The following is a 22467-nucleotide window of genomic DNA, read 5'->3' as shown; positions in this document are numbered from 1 at the left end:
AGCTTGGTATGATGTTCAGTTTACAATTAGAAAAGATAGAGACAAATATGACAGTCACACAAATATTTGGTAACTGGAGATGGAGAATGCATACAAAATGTGCTGAAATCCATTTATGCCTTTTTTTTGTTTTACCCTTTTGATGTTTTTCCTCACTTGTATTTTTAAGGATTTGGATTGCTTTGTTTGGGTTTTTTTGTTTGAGGTTTTGACTAATTTGATTTTTTGTTGTTTGTTTGTTGGTTTTGCCCCTTTCTTAATTTCACACCTTTTCCTTGCCATTTCACTGCTTTAGTTCAAAGCAATCTTAGATACAAAATTGAACCGGCTGCAAATCTGGAAAAAGTAAAAATATAATAAATGGAAAAGGTTTTGCATGAAAACATTTAGAAACAAAACACACTAAGGATCACCAGCACTGCTTTACATTTTCATGTGGTAGCTTGCAAACACTTTCCAGCTCTGAATTTCCAGGTTAGAACAGGGGCCAGCATCTCTCTCAGTGAAGTGGCTCTGCCAGTCTGCTAAGGCAGAAGGGGCTGGTGGAGGTCCCAGACAGGTCTCAGCCCACACCTGTGCACAGCACAACAGGCCTTCAGAAGCAACACTGACACTTAGGGAAATTGCAGATTTCTTAAGATTTCTCATTTTGTTAAGCAATGTGCTATTTTTTAAAAAATTATGTAAACACAATTATGATCTCCAGTTCCTAGATTGGAGAGGTCAATTCCCAGTGCATCTCTCGCAGGTTTTGCATGACATGAAACAGTTTAAGCTTATTATCTCTGCAAGTACTTCGTAAGGTGAAAAGTATTTCTGATTTAAACAGCACCACTTGAGAGAAAAGCAGTGATTTCTGTCGCCTACCTTCCTGCTTGGCTACACTGCTGCTGTCATCAAAAAAAGGCAACAGATGAAAAAATTAAGTACTATTTATTAAATATTTATAAAATGGTGAAAAGCTGTAAAAAGCTAAAAATATAATTGTGTTAAAAATGTATGTACTTGACACATATTTGTGCAGTATTTCAGCTCCCTGCGTGGCACGCCCCCACGGTTGGAATACATCTGTGCTGTGAGGCGGCAGCAGCAAAGGGCTGCTCCTGGCACGCTGCCCACACTGGGAGCTGCCAGCCACACTCCCGTGCCCCTGCACACTGCCTGGGCTGCTTTGCTTGGCCTTTAGCTTCCATTTTGGGTACCTACACCAACAGCACAGTTACAACTACATGCGCTACATGGAAAACTTAGTGTAACTCTAAATTCTTACTATAGGGGATTTCTCTAATAAATGCCATGCACTAAACTCCATAAACTTATATTACCCCTTACAAGCCACTGGAAACCACAAAACCCAGTATTTTGCTTTTCTTGTTGAGACAGGTAAGCAGACATTTTCACAAATATTTTAAGTAAGTGAGGTAATTTTCAAGTCTTCAACTTTTCTAACAGCTATCTTCTTGAATTCACCAATATAACTGATTCTTCTACCCACTCTGCCAGCCCCCGTACCAGGAACCTAAGCAATTCTATGCTCCCCCCCAAAACAAATTAACCAGCACTGCCACCAAAAACAGGTAGTCCTGGGATTGCTGGCTGTTTCCAGGTGACCCTGGAAACCACTAATTCTCCAGGTGTGAATTCAGAAAGCGTCTGGAATACACTGTAATCATTACAGAGGCCTCTTGAAACTGTCCCATAACTCTTCACAGCAAATCTGCATTTTTTTAATCCTTCAGATATTAATAGAGGCGAATAGCTATTAGTGAAAATATATGTATAGAGGACATAAGCACCACTAAAAAGCCTTTAATTCCTGGGACAAATGAAAGTAAAGTCATCAGGACCTGTACCTTGTGCTGGCGATACTTGGTGACTCTGCTCCAAGCCTACATCTCTCTAGCTGATTAGCCACAATTTGCCTTTCCACTTCCAGTTCTCTGGTAAGTCTTTGAAATTGAAGCTCCTGAAATTTCAAAATAAAAAGAAAAGCATTCTTGATGTTAAAAAATGGGTGTGGATTAACTGCGAAACAATCACTGATTCATCACAGTTGTGTGTTTTGACTCTTTCTTAGGTGAATAAACTACAAAAGTGGAAATTAAATGGGTCTTTAAATCAGTGATTCATGCAAATATTGATTTATCACCTGCTACAGAAAGAAAAACATGTTTAAGCATTCTTGGGTTTTATTACTCCTACAACTAAATTTTTTGTGTCTTCTTACATTACCACAGTCTAACAAAAATCAGTGTCTATAAAGTCAGTCTTCAACTTAATCTATAAACAAGGAAACCAGAAAATATCCTAACCTTTCCAATCACAAGCCTTCAAACCCTAAGTTATCCTACATTCTGACTGTAGTTGGAAACCTGAAGATTTATAACTTCAAACTGGCTGAGTGTAGAGAGATGTGCTATTTCACCTTTTCTGAGTTCAGCTTTTTTATATTTCTTGGTCAAGGGTACCAAACTTCTTCAGCCTTTTTAAGAGGCTTTTGGAATGCAACACTGCAAGGGTGATGTGGAAATACCAGTGCTGCACAGGACGGGTGTAACTGAAATCTGGAACCATTTTCTAGAGCTCTCTGAAATCCAGACTATGTCACATCAAAGGATATTGAGGGCGTTTTTCTCCTCAGTCAGCTTTTATTGACCAGAGAAAAGGGTTCTATTGAGCAATTGCATTATTTTTCAAACTGATACTGTAAACCCTCTGAAGTTTAGATAAAACATCTAAAAATAGACGAACACCAACATTTAGTAATCAGATGAAGCACCAAGCAAGTCTTATAGAGAGGTCAATGCAGCACAGAGCACTCGTTTGATGTGAAAGCCCAAATGCCTGATGGGGATTCTCCCGTGAGTGACTCACGTTATGGTTCTGCCCAGCAGCTGTTCGGAGCCAGGGATATCAGCTCCTGCAAACTGCTCCTTCACACCCCATGGAATGGGGTGGAACCACTTCCCTTTCACCAGCCACTCTCCACTCCTGCCCTTCCAGAGGATACCTGCGATTATGGACACGTCCACACATTTCTGATAACTCCTTAACCAAACTGAATAAACACCTTAACACCCCCAATTTTGGCCAGAAAAAGTGGGTTTGCATCCAGGACATGTTTCCTGTTCCTCACCATTAAACCAATATTTAGACAGCAATGTCATGGATGCAAACTGCAAATCCGAACCTGTTGTTTTTTACTGATCTTTTAATTAGATTAATAAAATTAAACATGCTAGCCATTAATTGCTTCCATTCAACCAATCGCTATTAATTTCCCTTTCCATTACAGATAGAGGCATTAATGAACACATTATTCTAGAAAACATTTTGCTGTATAACGTTTCAAGTAATAAATCACCCATTTAAATAAAAATCCCTGTTTTTTCCCCCCCACACTACAACGTTCAAAGGCAGTTAAAACAGAAGAACTATACTTCTATTCTTCTTGAGAGCAGAAGAGCTGAATGATGTAACTGGACAACACAGCAATATTTGTACTACATTTAAAACCAAAACTCGCTTGTATTCTATCAGAAAAACTGAGATGAGGAGAAAAAGCCACCAAGCCCCATTTGGCCACTTCAGAGACACTTGCACTGCTGAGTTGGGAACAACACCATCAGCTGTCTATTTACATTGCTCCTCACCTTATCTTGGCGGTGACCAGAAAGCCACAAACTGCACAGTGCACTGAACTGCAGAGGGGTAAGAGGCCTGCAATTCACCTGTTTTAAATCACGCTGATGCTTAGGAAGATCCAATGTGCTTTTGCAAGTGCGAGTATAGCAAGAAAAAAAAATCCAACTCCATTTTCTAGTCTGGTTATATTCTGGCATGCCCAGCCTGGGAGTCCAATGAAGCAGCAGTTTACAAACTTTGAAACCATGAGTGCTGATTTGTGTATGCACCTTCTTAAATTTGAGATCTGCAGCAGGTGCTTGTCTTAAATACCTGCATAAATACACAAGATGGATAGTTTTAGAGCTACCATTTTTTACAGCTGGAATACCTCATGCTTTAAAATTTTTTCTTTTACCTTAAATCATATTATTATTATAGAAAATTAATTCCTAACCAGCTCTAAATTAAACACCTTTCTAGTTTATGTCTCCTTATAATGAAATTTTATACCGCTCTGAGTGCACACTGGACATACCCCCACAATGGGTATCTATCAGGCAGCACACCAGTTCTGGCAGGAATCTATTGGAATTTGTTTCTCTCTCCAGGTTCTCTGGGAGCACTGGGAGAGCTCACTTCTTGAACAGGATGCTCCCTGCACAGAGCTCTGCCCCTGGGCACCAATCACAACACACTGACTCCTACGGCACTGGCTACTGACAAAATGGCATTGCAGGACTCAAATACAACTCTTAAAAAGCTTATTAGCATTTGCAGCAGAACATCTATGTGGCAAGCAGATAGTAAGATCAGACATAAAATAACAGAACACACTGCCATACTGCATCCCAAGGAGCAAACAAACCTTCTTAGACACACTACACTGGCTTAGCCAGAACTACTTTTATTCAAAATTATTCAAACAAACATTGAGGGGGGAAAAAAGCAACCTGTAATTCTATAAACCTCTTTAGCAGCAACTACTTAATCACCTTAACAAACTGCAGGTTTTATGTTCATAACCTAAAATTCCACTGCAAAGCCACAGGTCATAATTCTTAATGGGAAACTACAATAAAAGCCTTAAGCACAATTTCAGCTCCAGATCAGGAAGCGCACACACATGGGGCAAGAAAGCAGCTCGCTTTGGAAAGCAGCTGTACCAACTGCAGGCAGACAGGCTGCGTGAGTGAAAACCAGAGCCAACAACATTATAGAGCTGTCTAATCTCCTTTTGGAGGCTGCAGCTTTCTACAGAGGAGGGCCAAACCCTGTGCTGGTGTTGTTGTAGCGTTCACTCCCGGTGACCAACTGCTCTTCCTTGGTGAGCTCTGCCCAGCAGGAATCTCACTTGGGATGACATTTCACTGCAAGGCAAGGCCAGCTACACCCATCTCAGCAGCTGAATTGTCTTCCTATGTAAAAGCTCAGTGTCTCTGAGAGGCTGCTGGCTCCAGGGCAAGGGACAGCTACCGCCACTGTGCTGGCCTCTTGCCAGCAAACATTTGAAAACAAGTAAGTGATGGGAATGCTGTTAGCACAACTGACCATGAAGACTGCCATTCTCCTGTTGCAGGCATTGGATAATGGAAGAGGGTTTGGGGGCAATTCTGTGCCTTCTATCTGCATGCTATCATGATACATGTTATAGATTCACCTTTTTAATTTATGTTAACAGGGAACTTTTATCCCTCAGTAACACAGATGAGAATAAGGAATCTACATTCACCACACTGAAAAATAAAAATTACTTCCTTCCCACCCTGTTGTGATTTGAGGACCTCTGGAAAAACAATTTTAAACAAACAGTGGCCTAGGTGGCTAGCGAAAGGTTTTCTACTGACAGCTCTGCAAGAATCAGTAGCAATTGCACAAGCAATGAAGAGAAGTCACAGATCCCTTTTGAATGGTTCATGCCTGGCTAGCCAGACCCAGACTGGGCAGCTGGACATCAGAGGGAGACAATGCCTGCAATAAACAAAGGCATCTCTTGCAGCTTCTTGACTTGGGCAGCTCTCAGTGGCTGCTGTAGCAGGAGACTGAGCTAGGGTGGGCTGGCACTCCCAGTTGCACTGGGATATGCTAACTTGCTTCAAATGCCAAATGTCACTGCCTACAAAACATTATGAAGGTAATTGTAAGCTGAACTATGAAACGTTTTCTAATCACAAAAGTGTTGTCTGTTGAACAATTGAGCTGAGCCTCTTTCAATAGCTCAAGTTACTCCTCTAAGAAAGCCTAGCCTGCATTTGAGAAGAATATTTTTACCTTGTGTTTACTATTTCCTAGTCAACTGTAAACACAGTGCAGAACTGCACAACTTCCATCACCTGTGAAAGTTCACAGAGTGCTACAGAAAAGGCTATTATATTTTGGATCTTTTCATGATACAAATGTGGAACAAAGAAGAGGACAAACAAAACAGAAGCTGATTTATACCTTCCTTTATATTAACCTCTTGCACTCATCTCTGCAAATTTCTCTGTTCCTGCCTACCATAATTCAGAGCTAGATCAAGCAACTGACTACTTAAACCCACACTGAATACTGTATTTTCCAAAATGGATGTCTTACTGTAGTGACACAATATTTAAATTCTCAACCAGAATGTACTGCAGAAAAAGCCTATACTTCTAACTAACCATATTAGAGCAACCTTCATATTTTCTGTAAAAACTAAGTTTACTCACACACACAACTGCATTTGCATGCTTTCAGTATCTCAGTATCTTCCAAAACAGAAGACAAAAGATAAAAAATTGGACAGCGTAGAGAGAATCACAGACTACAGGATGTGAGATGACACAGCTACAATTACTGGCTGATCACACTTACTCTGCATTCAACAGCAGCAGACCATTAAAGCCCTTAATACTTTTATGCATGCATTGTTCACTAGTCTGGTACAACAGTTTAGTGCTGCTCTAGCTGATGAGAGATCAAAATTTTAGCATTTTATCAAAAGCTTACTGTTGCCAGTGGCAGGAGGGAAGAAAGGCACTGGAGGCACTCCCGGGCTGCCTCTGGCACATCCTCTCTGGAAGCTTTGTGACAGCGCTGGAGCCCAGGGTGCTGCTCTGCCAGCTGGGCACCGGGCTTCAGTCGCTGCTGAGCAGAGAGGCTGACAATCTAAACCAAGTGTGCCACACAAGGTGTCAATACTCCAGCAGGTGTCAGAGCCCCACACAGCCCCAGAAAGGCTCTTTTTTAAGGGGAGTTTCTCCTCTGAAGCCTAACAGTACAAAGGAGAGAGGAAAATTAACTTCTGGATCATCAAATGGATAAAGGAGTACAGAGAATTTTGATTAAGGAAATGAGCTAGCTATTTCACCTGAGACAGCAGTGGCATTAAATTTATTCTAGAGTAAGACCTTCAGGAAGCTGACATCTCAGATTTGACTCACTGAAACTAAAATGCTGGTAAACAGCACAAACTCTAAACCTCAAAGTTCTAGGATTAAGTAGGCAAGAGTGACCTATGCAATTGAACACAACACTAAGAGAGTTGGAAGAAAACCCCAGTTCTTCCAGCCATTCACAAAATGTTGACCAAGATTTTTGTTTCACTTATGTCAAACTTGGGAGTCCATTCAACAAAAAGTACTGCCTTCAATTCAGAACTGCCACACATTTATCACCTAACTGATCACTAGATGCATGCAAATCAGAATTTCAAAGTTTGTGCCCCATTACTGGAAGCTCATTTAGTAAGTCTCTTTTCAGGTATCTCCATGAAGTGACATGGCTACACAGACTACTGAATGTACAGCACTACATATCTGAACCGTAAAGAAATCTCCAAGACTTAATATCAATAGTTCTCAGCCAAAAAGATGTTTTAACATGCAATAAAAAATTGGCAGAATGCATTCTTCCTTCCATTTCCATTTGAAAAACATAGAGGTTTGCTCCCTGCTCCCAGATCCTATAAAAAGCATCTCAAAAATAATGTAAAAATTTGTACTTAAACAATAATGAACAAAAAAGGAAGGTGCACATTCTCTATTTATACGATACAGTTCAATGCACTTACACAAAAGGAAAAGATTTTGCTGAAGTCCTGAACAAACAACACTTCTAGAAAAACATGTAGAGAAACCCAAGTATTTTTCATCTGAAAGCATATGCAGTTGTTCTTACTCTGTCACCTATTTACTAAAGACATGGTGAAAAGTTGCCCATCTCTAAGTGTCACAAACAGCTAGACCAAAGAACAAACTAAAAAAACAGCCACTGCTGCAAGTGCTTCTGTCTTAGCAAAGACATTAAAATCAGCATATTCCAGTTACTTTTGAAAACTGCATTGATGAGTAGTGTTTCCTGCAAGACCTTTTCTCAGCCCAGCCACTGAAAAATAATGTGCTAAGCATGAAATTCACAATTCCAAATGATCCCATTTAATCTTGTCAATTCAGCAGCAGTTCATTCCAAATCCAGCAGTATACAGCTTGAACACAGAAAATAGCAATGATTTCACAAACCTACAAGGAGCAGTTGGCAATTAGCTGCCCTACATTCCCCAAAATACCATCCTGCCCCTACAATTTCTAATAAATTGTTATTTTAGTATGAAAATACTCAACTTACTTTTAACTTGGATAAGAGATTCCCTACAGAACTCAACTAAACATCTATGCAGGTTCAGGATTCCCCAGGATTCAGAAGCATAGACATGTTTTAGTTTTATTTAAAACTTGTTTCGGCAATTCCTAAGACACTTCTACCCATGACAGTATGGAAGCCTTGTAGCATTTTAGAAGGAAAATTCATGTTTTAGGGGAAAAAAAAATCTCAGCCTTCCTCTAAAACAAACCCATAGTAAACACTCCCCTCCCCAAACAAAAAAAAAAAAATAAAAAACAAACAACAAAAAACCCAAAACACTCAAAATCCATCATCAAATTTACTTAAAGACAAAATATGAAAATATGTTACAGCTTCATTACAATTAGTCTTGGGATTCTCATGCATTCTAAAAGGAACTCCTCTATTAGAATCACAGAATCCCTGAGGTTGTAAAAGCCCTCCCAGCCCATGCAGTCCCAGCTGTGCCCACCCTGTGCCCAGCCCTGAGTGCCACCCCCAGAATTGCTGGGACACCCCCAGGGATGGGCACTGCAAACCTCCCTGGGCAGCTCCAATCCCTGAGCCCCCTTTCCATGGGGAAATTCCTGCTGTGCCCCCCCTGAGCTGCCCTGGGCCAGCCTGAGGCCGTTCCCTCTGCTCCTGTCCCTGTTCCCCCCGGCTGTGCCCTCCTGGCAGGGAATTCCAGAGAGGGAAAAGATCCCTGGGGATCCTCCTGTGCTCCAGGTGAGCCCTGCCCGGCTCCCTCAGGGATTCTGCAGCCCCGGCCCGGCTCCCTCGGGGATTCTGCAGCCCCTGCCCGGCTCCCTCAGGGATTCTGCAGCCCCGGCCCGGCTCCCTCAGGGATTCTGCAGCCCCGGCCCGGCTCCCTCGGGGATTCTGCAGCCCCTGCCCGGCTCCCTCAGGGATTCTGCAGCCCCGGCCCGGCTCCCTCAGGGATTCTGCAGCCCCTGCCCGGTTCCCTCAGGGATTCTGCAGCCCTGGCCCGGCTCCCTCAGGGATTCTGCAGCCCCGGCCCGGCTCCCTCAGGGATTCTGCAGCCCCGGCCCGGCTCCCTCAGGGATTCTGCAGCCCCGGCCCGGCTCCCTCAGGGATTCTGCAGCCCCCGCCCGGCTCCCTCAGGGATTCTGCAGCCCCGGCCCGGCTCCCTCAGGGATTCTGCAGCCCCTGCCCGGCTCCCTCAGGGATTCTGCAGCCCCGGCCCGGCTCCCTCAGGGATTCTGCAGCCCCTGCCCGGCTCCCTCAGGGATTCTGCAGCCCCGGCCCGGCTCCCTCAGGGATTCTGCAGCCCTGCCCGGCTCCCTCAGGGATTCTGCAGTCCTGTTCCCTTCCCTGGACACACTCCAGCCCCTCAACGTCTTCCTTATATTGAGGGACCCAAAACTGCCCCCAGACCTGGAGATGTCTCAGCAGTGCCAGCACAGGGGAGGGCACTGCCCTAGTCCTGATGGCCACGCAAGTTTTGACAAGGGCCAGGTGCCTTTGGCTTTCTTGCCCACCTGGGCTCATACTCACTTTAAAATAGATCTTGAGCTTTGTTAGAAAAGCACAAAGCTATCGAGATCTAAATTTCTTCACAGGTTACACCTCTTTCGCTTGTGTTATTTTATAATGCTATGAGTGAATTGAAATGTTCCTTTCCTAAAACATGACCAAATGAAATTGACCCAGCTGTCTGACACCTGACTCAACAAGAGACTGATCAGAGTTTAGACTACACACTCCAATTTGGTAAAATAGTTACTTTAAACTAGAGGTCCTAGGAAAAGGAAACAACTGGAAACAAATGGGAACTGTTTTTAGAAGCAGCTTTTAGGGTTCAAAGGCTAATTAGTGCAACTTTTTATATAATCATAACTATCGTCTCATGCCTATGGCAGAAAGCTTGAAGTAATTGAACACATTTATCCATCTTAGAACTACTGCAGTAATTTTAAAAGTTTTTATTAAGTTAAAATCTCGCCCAATTGACAAATAACAATAAAGGCTTTTCTTGATTGTGTTTCCACTGCAGTGTTTCTGAAGTACTTGTGTCAGGGTGTGGCAGCTCTATTTTACAAACACTGACCTGCTGCACCTCGCAGCAATTCCTGTACCAAAGGAAACAGCAAACAGTGTAGCAGTTTCTGTTCAAGCTTAATAAAGTGAAGAACTTCACTGGAAAATATTCTGTTCTGGGCTTTCTGCCACACAGGAAGGGTGTTGAACATGTCAGTGTCCTCAATTATTATCAACAGAAAAAATACCAGAAAGCAGCAGTTCAGCTCTTAATTCTTTCATATTATCACTTCCAAGACTGAAGGACAATTTACATCTTCCTCCCCTCACACTCATTTTATGTGTCTGTAAATTTCACAGTAAGGCTCCAATTCTGAACTTTGTGCAACACGGATGATAAATGACTATTTAATTTTTTTTTAGCTTTCATCAGAATTTAGTTATGTAATAGCAATGTATTTAATAGCCTTTTTATAAATGGAAAGAGGAAGAGGTTTTAGCCTCCTTTTCAAAAGAAAGAAATATTCCCTTATAATTTTTTCTCTACAACTAATAAAAAGATACAAACATTGCTTGGGCAGGGAAATGAACACTAACAAAAGCCTTTAGTGCACACACATGTCTGGAGCTGCTCCTGAGAGCACTGCCCTGCCTGCTCCCTTGGTAGGATCCAGCACAGCTGGAGCACAGAGCTGTCCTGGGCAGGGCATCCCTGCCTGCAGAGCCCAGCTCTGACACCGCCACTGCAGCTTGGCCACACCATGAGCACAGTACTTGCACACTGCAGCATAAAATGCACCACCTTAAAGCCACCACCAACATACTTCAGGCAAATGAGTCCTAAGCCATTTGCGGCAGGCTACGATGGCACAAGGCAAACTGTTGTTTGGAGAGCAGCGACTGAAGGTATGCGTAACTCTTGGCTGACTTCTCACACTGCAAGGGCCTGTGGCAGTGATATCCTGCACACTGCAAATGTGAATACTAATTTTTACACTGCTTAGAAATTTTTAGGGTTGCTATTGTCACCTTAAATTACTTTTGAAACTATTAATTTAGGCACGAAAATTAGGATTCAAATTTCATCATTCTGTGGAAATTTTTAACAATATGGTATTATGGGTGTGAAAACTGTTGATATCAAGAAGCTATAACCTAATTCTTGCCTTTTAAAAAAATGTTGATATGGGACAACATAAGACCTATTATATTGTTTGCATTCAGAGCTACCATCTTGAATCAAGTTATGCTTCATCTTCAAGGAAGTTATAAAACAGAGACAGCAAAGCAGATTTATTCTGAGGTTCAGATGTTACAGTTTGTGTTTGTGTATAAAGGCAACAAAGACGATCATTATTTCTCAGTATGATACAATGAAAGCCAAAGTATCCCTTCTCTCTTTGTGTTCCTTAAATTTAAAAAAGAAAAAAACAAAAACTTTAGCTGGAGTGTTTCCTTGTAGAACTGCTATATTTTCCACTTGAATGATTTTTACAAATTAATGCTGAATTTGATTGCAAATGCAATTTTATTTTTCCTGTAGAAATTATTGCTTTAGATACACACCCATAAATGTGCTTCAGTTTTAAAATGTATTAGAGCCTTGGTATTGATAACTGAAAACAAACTCAGAGTTTAAAGACCATCTTAAAATAAAGTACAATTAATCATACCCAATCTGTATGCGCAGGACTTATGCACCAAACACTTGGCTTTGCAGGACTTACAAGGACTGATTCTAATGTTGCATCAAATCTACACTAGCTTTTCTCTTTCTTTGCCACTAAACCTGCATTTCCAGTCTGACTTATAACAGCAGTGCAGACGTTCCAAGGGATACAGAATACCAGAATGATGCTTCTGTTTAATGCAGTAACTGAGCCCCTTACATTCAGATTCTAAAAGCGATACACGAAATAGACTATGGCGGCACTGGGTCACAGGCTACAGAAACACACAGCCATGGTTGTTGCAGCAATGCAGCAGGAGACAGCAGTTAACTCCACACACACTCTGCACTGAGGGATTGCTGAAAAGGAGGCAGATACCTGTTCCTTTACAGAAGCTAGAATGGTCGTGGCAGTAGTCTCTGGTTCCATGCCCGGGCCCGTGGAAGCCTCCTGTGCTGTCTGCGGCAGCCCCTCCTCCACCATTGGGCTCTGCTCAGGGGCTGGCATTTTGCCTGCAATAACAAGATTTTAATATAGTTTACATTTTCAGCCAGGGATGTTTAAAATCCAAGTTTTAAGGATTATTAATTATATTCATTTTTTTCTATAAGCTTTCCAAACTTCACTAAATTAGCAGAGAACTTTGCATTACTCAATCTATGTTGTGTGACTGTTTCACTTTCACAAATGGAGACCAGAATCACCTACACAACTCAAGGGTTAGGCAGGAGCAAGCACGCTGCATGATGCCTCAAGATTATTTTAAAAAATACTGTTTTGTGGTGGTCAATAAAACTAGCACAATTCAAGATGCATGAAAAATACTAGTGTTAACTATTAAGCACACCCAGGATCAGTACGAGTTTACCACATGCAGTTTTCGGCACAGAAGAATGACACATAACAGCAGACTGCTCTGCTGTCAGGAACAAACTATGGAAGAGACTAATTATGGTAATAAAAGCTTAATGGGAGCAATGCTTCTAATGCTCTTTTTGCAAAAGAGGAAATTAAAATGCTGAAGTTAAAGCAATTGCCCCGGGCTATGGATAGTGTGGAAAGGACTGACAGGATTAGCATCCAATAATCCCAAGTTGTGTTATTGCAGAGGCAGCACACTAAGAACTCCAATCCACGGAAAAGAGCAATTAATTTGTTCAATTATCAAAGTCACTATTAACCAATATTACAGAGATAGTTACAAAGTGTGTTTAACACTTTGAAAACAGCAAGTAACTGACATTCACAAAGCTGCTACGCAGATACCACGCTTTAATTTTCTTCAGAAAATCATGCTTGTGAGGTCTAATGTTAGAAGTAATCCACATTTCATTTTGGATTTTCAGAACAAACTCACCCAATATTCCTAGGCAGACAAACAGGAACAGATTCCTTCCCCATTCCATTCATTATCAAAGGGAGAGGAGATGCTTAGGCTGCAAATGGGCTCTGAGGCCAGGAACGGACCCATGAGACCCCTCCGTGTGGAGCTGTATCAGCCATGAGCACCTGAATGAGCACAGGGCAATGCACAGGATCAGTGCACAGCTGTGCTGCAGAGCTGCACGTTTCTGACAGGGTTGAAAGGGGACTTGAGTTGACCCTGGAGGGATCTCTCCTGGGATTGCTGGCCTCTTGCGAGGTTTCTCCCTCACCCTGAATGCAGAGCCCAGGCAAAGGCAAAGCCCTGTGCTGCTAATGGAGAGGTGAGGTGATGGTGTAAAAACAAGTGGATTTCTTCTGCTCTATGTACAGCAGCATATGGGCTATGAGAGGAACGGCTCCTCCTCAGGCCCATGAGCTCTTCTGGCACTAGCACAGGCTCTTTATTAACCACTTTGTTCCAGTCTGCTAAAAGAGCTCGTGACATGGGGTTCATGTGCAGTTTCACATTAGCCACTGAGGGATTCAAAGAGTTTTTGGAGAAACTCAGGTGAGATGAGTGATAAGAGGCAGTGGAGCAGTCTTGGGGTAACCTGTGGTGCAGAAGCCTGGTCACCCACCAGTTTCCACCACTGCAAATGGAGAAAGAAAAGCTGCTTCCCAAACACATCAAAGAAGGAGCATAACTCAGAATGGCAGGACTTTTACCCCTCAGCACCCTGCAGGTGAAGCACAGGGAGGCTGCCCTATACATACCCTGAAATGAGCCTGTACAAACAGCCCGTTCTTACCATACATCTACACCACACTTATCTTCTAGAACAGGCAAAAGAAACTGCACAAAAGTTTCTGCTGTCAGGACTGCACAAGGACACCTGAACATGCTAGCCCAGACACACCAAGAGCCACACCACTCTACTGCCTTCTCCCCACACACACGGCGCTCCCCTCACCTTCCCTCCACACAGACATGGTGCTCCCCTCGCCTTCTGTCCCCACACACATGGTGGTCCCCTCGCCTTCTCTCCCCACAGATGTGGGTCTCCGTCACCACAGACATGGGCCACCCCTCCCCACAGACGCGGGTCTCCCCTCACACAGACATGGCACTGTGAGGACCACATCACGCTGTCCTCCTCATGGCCAAGCCCTGTGGCGCACAGTAAGCATTCCCTCCTGCCCCACAGTGAGCATTTGTTCCCTCCTGCCCCACAGTGAGCATTTGTTCCCTCCTGCCCCACAGTGAGCATTTGTTCCCTCCTGCCCCACAGTGAGCATTTGTTCCCTCCTGCCCCACGGTGAGCGTTCCCTCCCTCCCGCCCCACAGTGAGTGTCCCCTCCCGCCCCACGGTAAGCATTTGTCCCCTCCCGCCCCACGGTGAGCGTTCCCTCCCTCCTGCCCCAGCGCAGCCGGGCACCCGGGCAGGGCTCGGCTGTGCACCATCACCCACGGCAGCTCCCGCAGGGATTCCTTGTGCTCAGCCGAGCTCTGGGCTCGTGGGTGTGCAGGGACCTCCGTCAAGCGCAACTGGAACAGAACTCACTCTTGACAAATAAAGTGGCATTAAACGCTACCTGACTTCCAAGGTGCCACAAATGAATAACCAGACATATCTGGCTATTTTTGAAACACTATTTTCATTGGTTTCAGCTTGCAGATACAAAGGCTGCCACACTGAGCCTATCACAAGCTGCATGTCAGGTGGGCACTAAAGCTTCAAGGACCATTTCTACGGAATTCATTAAACAGCAAGCAATTAGGCAAGCAGAATAAAAACAACCTCTAATAGTTATATAATAGAATTTTGAAACCTCAAATGCACAACTTCACGGTTTTAGAAAATGGAAATTGTTTTTTCCAAGTTTTACTTCTGAAAACCAACTCTTTAATCAAGCAGTAAGAACCCAAAGCACAGAATACAAGTCACAATTCCATGTGTCATATCTTATTTTTTGTATCACTTACCATAGTTCTTTTATGACTATAACTCAGTGTTTCAGGTTTCTAAATGACCTGATAAATTTGCAAGCACATCAAGTAATAAAGCTACCCAATCAAGCCTTTTCTTCATTTAGAAACATCTGCTAAGCAATCTAAAGGACAAGTGTCAAAACCTCGTAAGTTACACATGCCTTTCTTTCAGAAGGGGGCTGCTTGTTGGTCCAGGTATCCCACCGTGTCTCCACCTGCACGTAACAGGGCAGTACTTGCTTGGGCAGGGATCCTGTTTGGGACTTCCAGGAGAGAAGTACAAAATACAGCAATGAAACAATCTCAATTTGGCTTTTCCATAGTTTTCTCTCTCTTCTCACCCCAACACTGTGAATAACTTCTGCAGCAGATTTCTGTAATAAACCAGTCCAGAAAACATCCCTCTGAGCTGGCTGGAAGGTGTACTAATTCATTGGAACAGAAAATCTAGCCAGTATTGAGTATATAATAAAAACATCCGCATAAAAACCAATCAAATTAATTATTAGTGAAGGTGTCAGTGTTAAATGTACATCTATCTCAGTGTTAAGAGATGTAATCACAGACCTACACCCTTTCACATAGGCAGTTGTTTTAACTGATGTTCCTTCAATTAACACATTTCTTGGCAAAGTTACTGATTTTCTAATCTTGATTCCAACATTAAATAACTGTTGGCTCTGGTCCTACAAACACTTAGGTACACACTTGAGCTAATAAACAAGTCTGCTCGTCCCTCCCTGCCCTGCTGCCAGGCCCGTGGGCTCGGGCGGCAGCACAGGAGAGTAAGGGAGCAGGAGAAGCTCTCCAGGGCCCAGTCCCCACCCCTACAACTCTGTCTAGGGATGCTGCTCAAGGACAGCAACTCACAAGGTCAAGGCAGGTTCTCATCTTCACCTTATAGGAACAGGAAATAGCAAGAGGAGGTTTTGTGAGAGCCTTGGAATCTGGTATGAGTAAGAAATTGAGAGAAGTTAATACAAAACCCTCTTCCTTCCCTACACAAGGGATTCACCTACTGGGTTCACCTACTCAAAATACTCTCTGGACTTGTGCTACCACTCATTTGAGGATAGATAACTGATTCATTATTGGAAAACAGCCAGATTCCATGCCTCAAAAAAATTAGGAATTAGGTTGAGAGTAATTTTGCCTGTCATGGCTGAGCAGTCAGACATCACCCAGAACAGGAGAGTGCTCCCACATTTTTCCCAGGCTGTCCAAACCCTTGCTCCCCACAGCCCCATGCTGTAGTTTCCTAGGTCCTGCCCTCTCTGCAAGCCCTGGGCACTGAGGGATCAGGCAGTACACACAGGTACCATCAGAAATGCACCTTAATGCTTCCCTGCATTCCAGGTCTTTGGATTCTCAAACTGCTCCTGCACTGAAGATCTAGGATCTCTGTAGCCACAATGAAAACTCAGAAAATGTATTTTACTGTTTATAGCTCTGTTCAGCGCATTTCAGCACACTTGACTACATCTTAACATCACTGAACATCAAAGGTTACACACTAAATTCTCTATTGCAAAGAATACACAAGAACTGGAAGCCTTTAATGTTCTGGAATGATCTTTTGGTGGATGCTGCAGAACTAAGACTTGTGCATGGTGTAAATGTCTCTAATAGAGATCAAGAGTATAATGTGAGAAGCTTGGAAACATGGAGAATTTGTCGTGCATTTCAGTCTCTGGTAAAAAAAATAATGTCTTTCAATCACTTAGATAATTTTTCAGGAAAATACTTAAATAGTTCATCTTGTAGCATAAGTCCAAGAAAATTCTTAACATCTGTTCTGAATTTTCAAATTCTCTATTTAGAATTAAAGACCAAAAGCAGTGATAACCTTACTCCAGGCTGGCATGTCCAGATCAAGCATGCAAGAAAGACAAAGCTGCTCAATTTGAAGCCTCCAGTTTGAAATACCCCAAAATAATTTTGAGAACAGTGGTTTTCCCAGCCCCTCTGCTGTAGAGACTCACTCCAATGGCTTTATGAAAGCACACAGTAAATCAAAGCAGAGCAAACCAAGCCACCATAAAGACTCAGCTTTCTGTCCATGGAGGGTCAGCAGGGACCAGCACATTGGGCAACTGCCCCATACCTAAGCACCCGACCAGCCCCATAGCTGCCCCTTCAGAGGACAGTGCTGCCTGCACTGCGCACCCCTGCTCTGCTCCGGTGGCTCGCGCACGCCCCAGCTCCCAAAGCCTCCCGGCCCCTCTCCTTCCACAGGCCCTGCACTGGGCTGGGCAGAGTCACCCAGAGCAGGCCACTCCGGGCTCTCACACTGCTCCCAGCACACGGGGAAGGAACCTGGGAAATGCCTTCTTTTGTGTCTGACTGACTGCTCAGACACTGCAAAGCCAGCAGTTCAGGGAGTTCATCTGACTCAGCCATACTTTTGGGGACCAGAGACGGGTGTGTCTTCCTGAGCCAGCTGATCTTGCAGCCAAGTAATCACTGACACAAGGAAGCAAGAACATGCTACTGAGAAACAGAGAAGAAATATGAGAAATCACTAAACCAAGTGTAGTAAACCATACGTTAAGTTTTCATTGTCATTAGTCTCTACTCCCCACTTTTCAGTGCTCCTCCTGTTATTTTCTTAGACATATCCAGACAGCTTGCCAGTACTGAATAATCCCACTTCTTTTAGTGCAGGCCCAAGAAAAAGCCAGACCTTTTGAGGATTGATGCCAGATAGAAGTGGTGCTTTTTCACAACCTCCTAATCCCTTCCCTTCGTATTCCTCCTGCCTTCCTTACATTGGTTATTCTTCCACATTTGCTTCTTACCTATGTTCCCGGTTTCTGAGCCTCCCCTTGCTGACCTGCCCCAGTAAGAACAGTCACCAGCACAATTCATGCTGAAGAGGTAACAAAATTCTTACCAACTCTGCCAGCTAGGACATGATAATAACAATAATGTAATAATAATGTAGTAATAATGTAGTAGTAGTAGTAATAATAACAACAACAACAACAACAACAACAACAACAATAATTCAGGAGGGCAACATGCAAAAAACAATGGACACCCTCTTATCACTGAAAATCCTCATATTTATCCAGCTACAAGGGTAATTCAAGGAACAACAGTGGATTACCAATGATATTAGACAAATATTCATTAGTACAGAGGGGAAAAGGCTCCTATAAGCTAAAATCATCTTGCTGGGACACTAACATTATTTACTACATGACAAAGTTTTTTTTGTATATCTACACTTAGAGCAACAAGGCAAATCTCAGCTCTTGGTCAAAGCCTCTGCTCATCCTTTACAGTGTGCATGAAAAGTCAAAACCTGAACGAGACATACTATGTTTCTAGTTTTTACAGGAAGGTATGATTAAAATTTATCTGTTTTCAGGTTCCTTCACAGAGCTGTGAGAACACTTGCAGGCAGGAGCAGTTCCCATTGTTCCACCCTGCTGCAAGGCCAGAGCTGCTCCCCTAAGAACCAGGCAGAGGTTCACATGCTGGGGCTTCCTGCAGCCGAGCGACTGAAGCACTCTCTGCGTTCTGTCTGCCAGCCTGCAGAATGTCTTCGGGGGGAGAGGCAGCAGATGACAACTTACCCACTTGCAAAGATGATGCAAGCAACTAAAAATGGATTCTGTGAAAAATGGCTCCAGTGTTTACATAAAAGACAGGGTTTGAAATGTCCAGATGCAGTAGGGGAAGACACTCCAAACATCAACTGCAGGCTAGCCACTGTGTTCAAGACAGGTTTTCTTTATGGACATTAGTAGTGCACAAGTTCACACGGACTTAAGGATGATATCAAGAAAATAAACACGTTATCTGATGAAAACACAGAAGAAAGTAACTTCAGTAATGGCAGGATAAAGACCACCTGCACAGTTGTGCAGACTGAGTCCCATAGTCAAAAAGGAAACCTACACACACCTGACCTATTGCCTGAGAAATGTGGGAGATGTGTTTAACTGATTTACCACTAAAGGTAGCCTCTTCCTAATCCCTTTTTCTTTACAACACATATTTTTTGTTTTTTTTATTTTTTGTTTTTTACTTAAATATATGCAGGTTCAAAAACCATTTGGTACTATGTCCTGATTAAAATCTTAAAATGTACATTACCCTGGCATTTGATAAACATATTTTTGTTACAGTTCCTAGGAAAAGACAGTTTTTTGGGGTTTTTTGACTGATGGCTACATACTTGAACTCCACTCCAGTGAGCAGGCAAGATTCTACATCCACAAATATCTAGTTGTAACATGCTCATGAGACTAATATCTTTTATAGCTTTCAAGTAAACCATTCACCAGAAGGTATCAGACATGTATAGCAAGACAACCATTCTGAATAAAGACATATTTATAACCATGTCCTTCAAGGCCTGAGGCACTGTCTGTAGCTCACCTGAAAAGAAGCCTCTTTGTCATCTGAAGGATGTCTGGAGAGCATTTACACTTGGCAAACGTATGAAGCAAGAGAAGGTAATAATGGCAATAAATAGAGTTTTCAGTAGTTTAAGTCAACAAGGCTCCATGACTTATAAGAAAAAAAAGACCCCAAATCTGAACCTTCCCTTTGGGCCATCCCACATCTGTGTTGCTCTTTTCTGCTGAAGTATCCAAATCCACTGCCATTGAACACAGCCTCATCAGAGCACAGTGCTCAAAGCCAGCTCTGCAGAACAGCAAACAGACAGCAGATTGATCTTGAGGGATGAAGTTCAGTCTCTCTTCTGTCGCAGACTGAGGGGGAGGAGGGACACATAGCACCACAGAAGCATTTTAGGTTTTCCAAACAGGCTGTCAGGTGACTAGGGCATTCATCAATTACTCATTCAACCATGCACAGAAGGATAAATTCTCAGTTTGGTGTTGGAATAGATGCAATTAATGCAGGTATAAAGTCCTTCAGAATCAATTTCACAGAACAACATGACTTGCAGACTGACAGCTGAGAACCTGCAGCACAGGCATGCTGTGCTGACAGCACTGCTGCCCTGAACCCCAGCTCCAAACAAACCTGTACCCGCTCCACCTCTCACCTGAAAACTACAAATAAGCAAGGGGCAATTAAAATGAGAATGGCTGTAAGTACAGATGTGACACCACTGCCAATCACAACGATGCCTGCAACCGCTGTTCAATTTCTACTTGTATTTTCTCCTAGCAAAATTATTGCTGAAGTGTGACTATGTTATTGCTAGAGAGAATGCTCACTATCTGCAAGGAGACATGCCTCAGCTGGAAGTATTAGCAACCCAAATATATGCTATATGCCTTCATAAAAGTATGCTTCTCAATTTTGTCATATAGTATATTTGAAAAAATATATATTATTTACATATTTTTATACAAAAACATAAATGATACAAAAATTTTTCTCAATGGTAACAATTATCAGCTACAATTCCCATTACAAAAGACAGCTGGAGAGTTACAGATTTCCACAGCTCCCTGTTTGGACAATGCCAGTGTTTGAGCAGTGTGTGTCACAGCGTCCCTGAGATGGTCTGGAGCTGGCTGCTACCAATGCCAGTCATCTCGTGCTTTGAAATGCAGCAGCTGTGAGCAGCACCTGCCCCTGCACAGCTGTGTGCCCACGGGCACCCCAGCCCGCACACCTGCAGGGACGGCCGTGCCCCAGGAGCGAGCCTCAGTCACCTTCGGCACGGGCAGCAGCCTGACCGTGCCCCTGCAAAGCGGAAAACCGACACTGCTGAAACCCTGCTTTCACTCAGGACACATTTATGAGCTCTTCAGCGCTACCCATGGATGTTCCTGCCCAAATGACCACTACAGAAATGTCCAATTCTTGCATACCATAAACATAAATTGAGGAATACCACTGTTTTCCAATAAACATGGCTTCCAATTGGCAAAACTTTTACTAAAATGAAGTTTCATCAATTACTGAACTGCAGATTACTCTTCCTTTTGCCCTGAATTAGAACTGCACAGTAAAACTCTGTTTGCTGCCAAGAACACTCTACCTGCAAACTTTTACATTTCAGCAAATGAAGCTCTCTCCTCTTCTGTTCTCCAAGCTACAAGTCAAAAAAACTCCTTGAACGTAGAAGCAAAATATAAGAATTAGACAACAAGCATCTGGGTTTTCAGGCCACAATTTCCAGTACTTCCATCAGTTCTCCAATGTCCCAAAGGTGATATTTTCCGATGTGCATTTGATTTTGTTCACCCGTCAAAATTGAAAGTACTGTAGTAGGATTACACATAACTCTACTCTAGAGATAATTTACCGTTTCTACTAATACTTTTTGAAGAGATGAAGAGTTGTGAACACCAAAATTTACAAATGATATCACAATTAGAGGAGATCAAGGACAACTGACTAATTTGAGGAAAACCACAAGGAAAGAGGAATGAGCCAATGTTGATAAACACAAAATCACACAAACTGTTCCCATCCAAGTGACCCATATGCCTTCCTGTAGCAAGGGTAGGTGACAGAAACACAGCTACAAAATTAGGCAGGCTCAGGTTAGAGTGCCTGGCTAGGCAGGGAAACCTTTTGCTGAAGTGCCAGAGGGGGAAAATGTCAGGTCAATGGTACATTAAATAATGTCAATAATTGTAACTATACTCCAAAACAGACATCCACAGTGCAAAATGTAGGCAATCCAGCATACAGCAACAAAAAAAAATCAGAGAGATAGAAAACGATATATTGAAGGAATGAAGATTAAGTGTGGAAATGGTCAAGAAGCAAAACAAATACTGAATGAAGGCATATGGTTCTTTGCTAATGCTCAGTTAAAACAAGGAGAAACTTTAAGAACAGCATTCACAGGCTTCCTGCCGTGTGGCAGAACTGCATCTTTATGCAGCACTACAAGATCCTAAGATGCGATTTTCTTCTCACAGTGAAAAAGATTTCTTCCTGTAAAATCTGCTAAAGGCATGCAATTTTGTCATGAGATGGCAACATTTTGCCATCAAAGTTTACCAGTTGGAGATGCAATTTAGATAGCTTTCCTGCCTCAGTTCCTGAAAGACTGAAAGTATGACTCAAACGTATTTTAGATGCTAACATCAAAGGAATCTCAAAGAGTCGTCACAACAACACCAATCTTATTTCTACCTTTTAATTCCCTGCCCTATATTCTAGTCACATGCTAATTCCTGAGCAGGGCAATTAAGCACACCAAAACCAGTAACAGGGACTAGAAATTCATGTGTTAGGAGAAAAGCGTGGGCTCGTTTTATCAAATCTACCTAATTTTGTTCAATG

General features: G+C 42.9%; 1 protein-coding gene across 6 annotated transcripts in view; it reads right to left on the bottom strand.

The window, feature by feature from the left end:
- The window catches only part of PKP4 (plakophilin 4), a 65842-nt gene that overhangs the window by 26468 nt on the left and 16907 nt on the right, over positions 1–22467 (bottom strand). For 5 of the 6 annotated variants that reach the window (XM_058027733.1, XM_058027734.1, XM_058027737.1 and 2 more), the window contains exons 2-4: positions 13237–13388; positions 12258–12391; positions 1854–1966 (exon numbers count right to left, since the gene is read on the bottom strand). In XM_058027733.1, the coding sequence (XP_057883716.1) occupies positions 1854–1966; positions 12258–12391; positions 13237–13285 (296 nt within the window). In that variant the 5' untranslated portion in view covers positions 13286–13388. The remainder of the gene's footprint in view (positions 1–1853; positions 1967–12257; positions 12392–13236; positions 13389–22467) is intronic. The other variant, XM_058027738.1, reaches the window with a different exon arrangement.

This window comes from Melospiza georgiana, chromosome 7, assembly GCF_028018845.1.
Source record: "Melospiza georgiana isolate bMelGeo1 chromosome 7, bMelGeo1.pri, whole genome shotgun sequence".
In the NCBI taxonomy this organism is placed as follows: Eukaryota; Metazoa; Chordata; class Aves; order Passeriformes; family Passerellidae; genus Melospiza; species Melospiza georgiana.
This window is presented reverse-complemented; position numbering and strand designations above follow the sequence as displayed.